This window comes from Furipterus horrens, unplaced genomic scaffold (genome assembly GCF_987537825.1).
Source record: "Furipterus horrens unplaced genomic scaffold, mFurHor1.1.pri manual_scaffold_5, whole genome shotgun sequence".
In the NCBI taxonomy this organism is placed as follows: Eukaryota; Metazoa; Chordata; class Mammalia; order Chiroptera; family Furipteridae; genus Furipterus; species Furipterus horrens.
Window position 1 is genome coordinate 127,920,062 of NW_028327175.1, and position 9,891 is coordinate 127,929,952.

Consider the following 9,891-nt stretch of genomic DNA (forward strand, 5'->3'; position numbering starts at 1 on the left):
CTCCTCAGTCCCATCTGGTGACAACAGTGGGGCCAGAAACTAATGGTTCTGATACTAATAGCACTGATGGTGATAACGGGTGTGCTGGTAGTGAAACGGTAGGGGTAACAGTGGCAACAGTAGTAACCTTACTGCCTTATCTTTAGGTACCTTAGGAGTTCCAGGCACTTTCATATAGTGTTTCATTCACTCTGCAAAATGATCTCCTATGATAGTTACTGCAGGTGCCCTTCTATGCTGAGGAAACTGAGGTTCAGAAAGATCATTCTACTTCGAATCACACAGCATTAATGTGACCATTTCCAGCCTCTGGCAGGTCCTATCCTGGTTCCCTTGCCAGCATGGTCTTAGTCTGCCTACCTGGCAAAACAACTAGCTGACCTCACCCTTCAAGAAAGCCCAGCTGCTACCATGGGGAGAAAATTGGGAGAAGGAAACCAGGCAAGATGGAGAGATGAGATGAGAGCCCCACCACAGAGGGCTGGGGTCTCGTTGGGTGGCCTGACCTGGGCTGGTTCCCAAGAGAGACTCAGGCTGGGAGCGAGGGAGGTGCAGTTCCCCTTTCTCAGTATCTCTAGCTGGCGGTGTCTCTCAGACACTGTTTGCCAACTCCTGGGTTACCTTGGTCCCCCCGCAGAAAAAAGTGTCTCCTTTGGGTTAAAGGCAAAGCTATTAACTTGTCCACAGTCCATCCAGTCTGAGCCTCTGGGCCCAGGGAGTCATCCCTAGTGGCTTAGCAGGGACAGGTCACATGAGATCCACCATCAGCAACTCTGCAACTCCACTTTTGGAAAACACAGTCCACCATAGTGGGTACGGAGGCTCTTTGGCCAAGTCTACCCAGGGGACATTGGCTTTCTGGTGGCAAGCTGCATGGAGCAGGGTTAGAGAACTTGGCTTGAAAAACAGACATGCACTCACACACCTGTGCCAGTGACTTCTGGTCCCAGCTTCCATCAATTTGCTTTGTGACCCCATTTCACACACTCTCTCCTTTTGGGGTTCCAGTTTTCACATCTGTCAAAGAGTAGGGGCAGCAGGCAGGTAGGAGCATCATATCACCTGTCACTCAACTTGTGGAATTCAGGAATAAAGTGAGAACATGGGTTTTAAAGGACCTCAGAAATCCCCACCATTTCTGCAATTAGTGCACATAACTTGAGTGACAATCAAGGATAAAACACCTACAGAGAAATATTCTGGAAATTATGGAAACAATTGAAATGGGGAAGTATTACCTTAGCATAGATGGCAATTCACAACTAGACCCCTGAGCTAATTGTTCTTTTAGAAATATGAAGGGGGAAAGGGAGGGTAAGTCAGACCCTGAGAAGTGGTACTGTCAGTATGCTTGATGTTAAATAAAACCTACCAAGCTTCAGCTGAGAATTTTAGCAGAATCCAAATGTGCTATAAAAAAAAAGAAGGCACGGCTCCCATCTCTAAGGTTCACAGCTAAGCTGGCTTTGAATCACACATGCCAAGGTTAAAAATAAAAAGCAGTCATCCCTGAATGACATGGGCTCTGGGAAGGAAGCCTAAGGTATGATACTTGTGGTTGAGTGTGGAGAGGGGAGTGCAGAGACTATGCAGGCTACAGGTGTTTATTGGAGGGCAGAATATCTAATAGCTGGATGCTAGGAATTTTATTATTTTGCACTTAAAAAGCACTTCACATTGGCAAAGTGTTTTGTAATGGTCTCCAAACCTTCCCTTGAGGAAACGCTGTTGTGACCATGGCTGATACACACAAGGCTCTGCTATACACTGTTCCCCACCAACCCAACCCCAGGGTCTGGGCTCCAACTCTGTCCTTGCTTACCTCATATGCCCAGATGGGATGCCAGTTTGGGAAGCACTAGACCTGCCACTCTGGGCCACGCTACTCCACTAAGTCAACATAATGGTGCTGGAGCCACCCATAAGCCAGCTATTCCAGCTGGACTTTACTGGAGACAAATTATATGTCTGTCTGCCTCCTGAGGACAGCTCATGCCCCACCCCTTGCCCCCATACCATGATCACTGAAGGCTAACTGTCAAAGGTGACAAGTCAGCCTTGTTGCTTCCATTCTTGCAAATCCAGGGCCCCCTATTGTGAGCCCAGTGGAGTCCTTCTAATGAAGTTGTCCTTTACCCAATATACTTAGGACTTTCTACTTCCTAAAGGGTTTACTTTTATAAATTAAAAATAAAAATTTTAATGTACAAAACCTTTTTAAGTTACCCACAGCTACTGTGCAGCTCCCATGATACCTACCCCTTCCCAGTTCCATTACTACACAGACATTCCTAGAAAGTCTTCAAAGGATCAGGGGAATGGTGAGAATTCTGTGAGCCATGTGTTATGGGAAGCCCATACATTACCCCCAGCCCCTGCCCCAGGATGCCCTGATCAGCCCACATGTTGGCCAGGTCTTCACCTCAGCACCATACAGGGCTTGGGAAGTAAATGAACATTGAACAGCAGAGGCTGCCACTTTCCAGAAGCTTCAGGCTACACCCAGATACCATCAGCCTGGGTGACGCTCACTTCCAGCAGTGCAGTGGCGGAGAGGAAGGTCTACATATGACTGACTGTCTCTACGACTCTGGCCAGTCTTCATCTGAGTGCCCACCAGTATCACAAACTCCCCATCTTGGTAGCTGGTCTTGAAGCATCACCCACTGTTGCACTTTTTAAGCATGTTAGAAAGGCTTATGGAGGCAGACAGGGCAGGAACTGCTTCCCTGCCCAGTGTGATGGATGAGAAAACCAAGGCTCAAAGAGTTTTAGGAATTTGCTCAAGCTATGTGACAGAACCAAATCCAGGCTTCCTTTCACTACTCTAACACCACTAACTCAGGGTCAGAGGGATAGGGCCTCAGCCCAACTACAATAGCAAATATCTGGAGCTGTAAATGAGCCTGAAGAGAACTTTCTCATTCTGGTACCTTCGTGAGTGCCCTCTCATTCTGCCTGAACTTACAGGGACCTTGCCCAAGCACAGAGCCTTATCGCAAGGGGGGAGTCCTGTTCTAACTTTCCAGTGTTCTCAGGATCCTTAGATGCCACGAAAGACCTGAGGACAGTCAGGGGAGGGTTGCGTGTAGGTAGCACATATCTTTCCTGACCCTTCTCTGGGCATCTTGCTCCACGAAGGGCTGGACCCAGAATAAGCCCCCCCCCCCCCCCCCCACTCACTGAGATTTGGCTAAGGGTCTTCCCTTCTCTCCAGGTGACTCCAGTGACAATGGCCCTTTACAGTCAAAAAATAAAAATAAAATAAAATAAATAAAATGCGTGTCCAGAGAAACCCGGGAAGTTTTGGGTAAATCCATCCGCTAGTGTCGCCCCACCCCCACGTGTCAGCCTGAACCCACACATTGAGCTGGGTTAAGGGAAAGAGAAACCGGAGGGGTGACTGCGAATGGAGCCGGTTGGGAACCAGGTGTGGCGTGGAGCGCCCCTCCTTACCTGTACCAGTCCAGTCCGCGCCTGTAGTTCCTGTCGAAGAAGTGGGGCTCCATGCCCAAGGCCCGCACGTCTGGGTGCACGCGTATAAACTCCAGCACGGCCCGCGTGCCTCCCTTCTTCACGCCCACGATGAGGGCCTGGGGCAGCCGCTTGGTACCCAGCCTCGGCGAGCCCGAGAGGTTGGGAGACAGGAGGCGCGGGGCTGGCGCTGCGGCTGCAGGTGGGCTGGGCGTCGGCCCCGGGGGATCGCAGAGGCGAGACTTCTGGATAAGTTTCTGGCTGTCCGTGTTGGGGCCGTGGAAGCAACGGCAAGCACCAAGGAGGTGACTCCCTCCGAGGTCGTCGCAGCAGCACAGGAGGCTGTAACACAGGTAAGTGCAGGAGAGCGACAGCGTAAAGGCGAAGAGCAGTCTGCGCGCCCGCCGCGGTTGAGGTGGCCCTGCGCGGCCCAGGACCCTATAGGCCATGGCTCCATGGGCCCACGCCGGGGGGCATGATTTCCGAGGCGGCGCTGGCGGCGGAGCTCCTGGGGCCCAGCGGCCTCCTAAAGGGCTCGAGCGGCACTGCCCAGGGCGAGCGTGTCGGCCGTAGGGGGCGCCGTCTTTTTCAGGAGCTGCTGGCCGGGGCGCACTCCATGCCTGGGGAGCCAGAGGAGGGCGGCTCCTCGGGGGACAGGCGGCAGCGCCTCCAACATCGTTGCGTCCTAGACGACTAGACAACAGCGCTCCGGGTGGTGGGGCAGCTGCCGGCGCTTCTCCGCTCTTCGCCGTACTGGGTTCGCCCGAAGCGCCATTTCTGAACCCCGGTGGCCGCGCGGCAGTGCGGGCTGACGGCGGGCCGCGCGGTGGCGCTGGCACAGGCCACGTTCTGGCTCCTCGGGAAATGCCGAGCTGAATGCGCTGCTGGCTCTATTTAAGGAGTCGCCTGACGTCAACCGTGCGGGTCCCCGGAGCCCGCTCCCCGCCTGGGAACCTGGCCCGACCCCTGCTTTCTTACCCCTCCCAGGACACACAGCCCATGCCCTCCCCAGCCAGGCCGCACCCTAGGGAGCTCTGGCCAGCTTGGGGCGGGGCGGGGCAGGGCGGGCTGTGGAGGCATTTACTTTAGGAGGCTGAACACCCCCTCCGCGCTGGTCTTCCGACACCTACACCGAGGAGTGAGAGCCCGGGTTGAAACTGCGCCAATATCCAGACCCAGCCATGGATCCGGCGCAGACGCAAGTAACTCTATACTGATAAAAGGACCCAGCGCGCTGACAGAGGCAGGCACACTCACAGGTACATATGTACCCTGACAGGGACACACCCCCACACCCGCATAGGGTGGGGAGGGAGGAATCTCCTAGTCTGGGCATAAAAACACGGACAGGGACACCCCCCTCCGCCCACCTTCACCCACGCACCACCCCCGCCGCCCCGATCTCACCAGTTACAAAACCTGGAATTGGACATCAGGCCATGCGCGCATACACGCACGGGACGAGGACACACCCTCGAGATGGGGACACACGCTCTAGATGGGATGCATAGAGGAGCCGAGTGTGAGTGAGATTCCGTGACTATTCAGGGAGCTCCTTAACCTCCCCCCACCCCCGGCTCTGACTCACACCTAGGCGGCTCGCTCTGTCTCACACCCATGATGTACCCGCTACCCCACTGTCACACTGCCTCTCTCTGGGCCTGGGGGAGAGCGAGCCCCAAAGGAGCGGACTCAGTGCAAGCGTGTTCCCTCTTAGCGGCCGCCCCCTAGCGGCGGACTGCTCTCCGGGGAGCTGTTCAGGATCCCATAGGATCCCCAAGATCCAGGACTTCTTCAGGAAGTGGCACAAGGCAGAGTAAAAGGAGGGCAGGGAGGACTAAGGAGCATTTCCACTTCAAATGATTCCTAAGTTACTGCCCACAGGACAATTCTCTGTGACCGTGACCAGAGCAAGCTTGAGTGACCAACCCAGTACTTCCCTGTGTGATCACACTAGTTAGTAGTCATCAGAACAGGCCTAAATGACCATGGCCCAGAAAGCAGCTAAGTTGTCAGTCCATGACAATGCTGAGTCACCATGCCCAGATGATCACCAAGCGAATACCCCCATAGAATGAGTGACCACCATCACTCCACAATTCTCCCGCCACACACACACACACCCACACACACACAAACTTAGCATCCTTCAGGGGATAACTGATCAGGCTCTCTGGACCTGGCTCAAGTCAGGGTATATTTTGTCCCTAAACCAAGCCCATCTAAGGAAACCTTAGGCCAGTCCCTTTACTGCAGCTAACAGTAACTACCAAGTTTGTTTCAAGCACTCGACATGTGTTAACTCATTTAATATTCACCACAACCTATTGGGTTGTTCCCATTATCCCCAGATCACTTTGCTTCCTTAATCCTAATAGTAACTAACATTTGTGGTGTATTTGTTTTGTGCCAGTAATGTACAAATCATGTGACATGTGCTACCTCATTTACCTCCAAAGAGAGAGAGGCACTGTTGTAATTCCTCATTTACAGACAATGAGATTAAGGCTTAATGAACATATTTTCAATAATTGACAGAGCTGAGATTAAATCCAGGCTGTCTGACTACAAGATTCAAGCTCTTCATTACAGTGCTTTTCAGTTTCCTAACTTCCATTGACCATTCTTTATATAATTCCATCCTAGAGCTGAACTAATTCATCTAGATCATTTCTAAAATCTGACAACTGGGACTGAAGGAGAAATTGCAAGCATAGATGGAAAGGTTCAACAGGATTCAGACCTGTCTTCTGTAAACTGTTTCTAGTAATGCCACCTCTGACAGTGTTATCTTTTTCTTGTAGCTGCATCACACTGCTGACACCTCAAGCTTGCAGACAAGTCACATCTATAAATGCTTCATGCAAGTGGTGCTGATTAAAGCACATTGGCTCCACACTGTGTTTGTACTATGGGCTTTTGTGGACCAAACATGTAGGTCCTTACACATTTGACCTGAATGAATTGTATTTGGTCTCATCAGTTCACTGCTTCTACTTAAAATAAATAAAATAAAATAAAAACAGTGTCTACTTGAATTTTGAATCATGATGTAGCTTTAATGTATTAAAAAAAAAAGTAGGAAGATTGAATCCCAACAGCTTTACCCTTGATTCCAGGTGTACCTGGGATAAGTGGGTTAACCTCTGGGATAAGTGGGTTAACCTCTCTGAGCCTCAGTTTGCTCACCTGTAAAATGGGAAGTTATGATTAACTTCAAACCCGCTTTGGGTTTTGATGTGATATTCTATAGTTCTGTTATTCAAGGTATGGACCTCTCTATTGGCATCATGTCTTCTCTGTGTTTGACTACAATTTAATTAATTCCTCACTCAAATTGTTAATAAAAATGTCAAAACAAATATGTTGAAAGGAGTTCTAATATGTAATTTCACATCATGAACCTTCTATTTCTGCCCTTAACTGTTAAAATTACAAGGTTAAGTGTAGATTAATCTACTCTGACACTTTATTTTTAGTGGGAAAAACATAAATATAGTTCTTTCTCATAAGTTTGTGCTTGGCTCCATTTAAAAATTATTTTTATCTTAAAATTTATAAATCTTGAAATTCTTGGGTATTAAGAAACATCAGAACCAGACAGATTTGCCTCTTCAGGTTTCCACCCAGAGTTATGACCATGACTTATGTAGAATTTTCCAGGGAGTGAGACAGGGGACATCCCTGCTTATTTTCTTCCACCCCTCTTTTTACAGTATTACCATGATTTTCCTTTGGGGGATCAGGGATGATTATGTTGGGTTGTTTGGTTTGTCAATGACACTCACTTAAGTAAGATATGTTTCTTTTTCTATTATGTGTAAGAAGATGAAGATGATTAGGGCTGGTATGGCTCCACAGTGTTAGGGACCCGACTCCACCATGTGTCTCCTCTATTCCTAATGGCTATGTGAACCAAGATGACTTATTTTGTGGATAAAGGCAAGGAAGAAAGGACAGAAAATGACATGTCTTTTGAGGACATTACCTGGGAGTTGCCTTCATTATTGCCACTTATGTTCAATTGCTGAGAGTGTTGTCACAAGGCTTTCTAGCTCCAAGAGATCCTTTGAAATGTAGTCTTCACTTGGGTGGCTAGATGCCTGGCTAATATTTGTGTGTTTGTCACCTAGAAAGAACTGAAAAAAAGTTATGGAGGGCAACTAGTAATCTCTGCTATCCTTGGAGAAAGTGTGTTCCCTCATTTTTTTCCTGTGTGGTTTGTGTTGGCTGATCCTAGTTCAAGGGCAGACACATGACCAAGCCCCAACAATTATAATTTTGTAGTCACACTTCATTGAAAGAAAGTCAGATATTTCCAATGAGGATCAACCATAGGACTTGTTGAAACTATTGAAAAAGAGAAACTCTTTTTCTTCTGAGATGATGAGTTAGTACAAAATAAGCCTGAAGCTTTCAATGGTTACCTCTGCCATTGGAAGGGGAAACTCCGGGGTTGAGCAAACACAGAGGAAAGCAGGACTGAAAGATGAATACTCAGAAAGTATCCTTTGAACCTCTGAATCTAACCATGTCAGAAGCATGGCCCCTGGAGTTCTTTGCTCTAACTGATTAGTTACCTTCTGCTACTTACAATTGAAAGAGTCCTGACCCATACAAAAACAGTCACCACCTCAATTATAAAAAAGAGGGACCATTCTAATAAAAAATGGTGGAGGTGAGGTAGAGACTCATATTGAAGGATATGCACAGACTAGGACTGGAATCCTTCAACAGTTGAAGCAGTTGTAGGATCCAGCTGCTTTCTTCATCTTCTCTATGCTCTTTGTTCCTTATTTTCTTTTCACTCATAACTGCCTTCCCCCTGCCCACCCACCCACTTACACTGTGTTTATGAATCAGTAAAGGTTACTGAGTTGCAAGCAACAGAAACAGACTTTGGCTAATATAAGCAAAATAATAATTCAGAATAACTCAGAAAAAGAACTGAGAGAGCTCACAAAATTAACAAGAAGCTGGGGAAATGGATGCACCTCAGAATGGCAACCACAGCATGCATTTCTTTTCTTCCCTTTCTGAATGTTCTTTGTCTCTTTTTGTGTCAGCATTACCATTAATCCCCCTTCTCACTCTGATACCCTACATCTAACACCTTGAATTTGAACATTATAAAACAAGGGAATTTTTTCCCCCTAAAGTCTTTGGACCAATCAAACCTAATTATTCAGTTTTAATTCAATGTTAGTTTCAATTTTTTTGCCCTAGAGTTGAGTTTTGTAAAATGTGAGAAAATGTTCCAAAGATGGTTGTTCCTATGAAGCAAAGGACTGTGAAATTGAGCCACATGGTCTTCAGGTTGTGTGAGGTGCAAAGTTCCCATCTGAGCCAAGAGGATGTGAATGAATAGTCTACATTTAAGAAGGAGTGAGGATGAGATTTTATGCACACTCAGTACCCTGAGTAAAATCGGAGGGCAAAAGTTCAAGGAGCCAGATACTTTCTATAGAAGGGAACCAGTTCTACAAGACCAGGAACCATGGTTGAGTTTAAGTATTTTGTAAGATTCCAGATCTTCTGTCAGCTCCATGTTGGTTTAGTTCTTATATTGGCAATTATAATCAAAATAATGATAGGCTCTATTTATTGAGCATTTTCTCAGCCCCAAGTATGGGGCTGAGTATTTAGATGTATTACCTAATTTAAACCTCTCAACAAAGCAGTAAGATGGGTGTTGTTATGATCTCTACTTTATATATTAGGAAACAGTGTGACATAGGTTGGGTTTTCTATGTTCTTGTAGATGCTGTAGGCTGGATAATGGAAACCAGTACCCAGAAGCATGAATGGGAGATTGACTACCAGCTTTCCCATAACCCCACTGGGCCAGGACTATTTCCAGCCCCCACCTACCATCCTGCATTATTTAACTCACGCCTGTCTTACCATCTTGCTTTCTTAATGAGATGGAAATTCATTGGAGGCAGGAACTAAACAACGACTTCGAAATCAGCCTGGTACGCAGAATTTGGGCTGCATATTCATGTTTGGACTCCATTGGTTTCTTTACCTCTTCTCTCTCTCTTGATGAATCACTGAATGTTACATCATGAGAGCTTCCCAGAAAGAACTAATATTCCATTTTAAAATTGACCCAACGTGGGTTATTTATCATGTCAGGGAAGATACTGAGCCAGTTCACTTGTTCAATAATATAGTAGAGATGGCCTAGGGTCCTCCCTCTTCTTGTCTTTAACCAAATGGAAGCAGATAAGAATGCCACTACTGGTGTTGCCACCCTCAATTTATCAATTTCCTAAGACACAAGTCTTAGTGGTATAGGCTATGATAAGTGGAAAAGTACCTAGCTACAGAGAACAATACAAAGAGATCTATTTGTTTGCTTCTGCTGCATTTTTGTTTACCTTCAAAAGTTTTATTATAGGAAGATGGCGGAGG

The 9,891-nt window shown here is 47.4% G+C and overlaps 1 protein-coding gene and 1 long non-coding RNA gene across 2 annotated transcripts in view; one reads left to right on the top strand and one right to left on the bottom strand.

The window, feature by feature from the left end:
• The window catches only part of HS3ST2 (heparan sulfate-glucosamine 3-sulfotransferase 2), a 106,639-nt gene extending 102,135 nt beyond the window's left edge, over positions 1–4,504 (bottom strand). Inside the window, exon 1 of the mRNA XM_090277766.1 lies at positions 3,457–4,504. Coding sequence (XP_090133892.1) covers positions 3,457–3,923 — 467 coding nt within the window. The 5' untranslated portion in view covers positions 3,924–4,504. The remainder of the gene's footprint in view (positions 1–3,456) is intronic.
• On the top strand, positions 3,410–6,493 carry LOC150009780 (uncharacterized). Its single transcript, XR_016511201.1, has 3 exons — positions 3,410–4,733; positions 4,885–4,996; positions 6,279–6,493. It is a non-coding gene; the product is annotated as an uncharacterized LOC150009780 (long non-coding RNA).
• Positions 6,494–9,891: the final 3,398 nt, after the last annotated feature.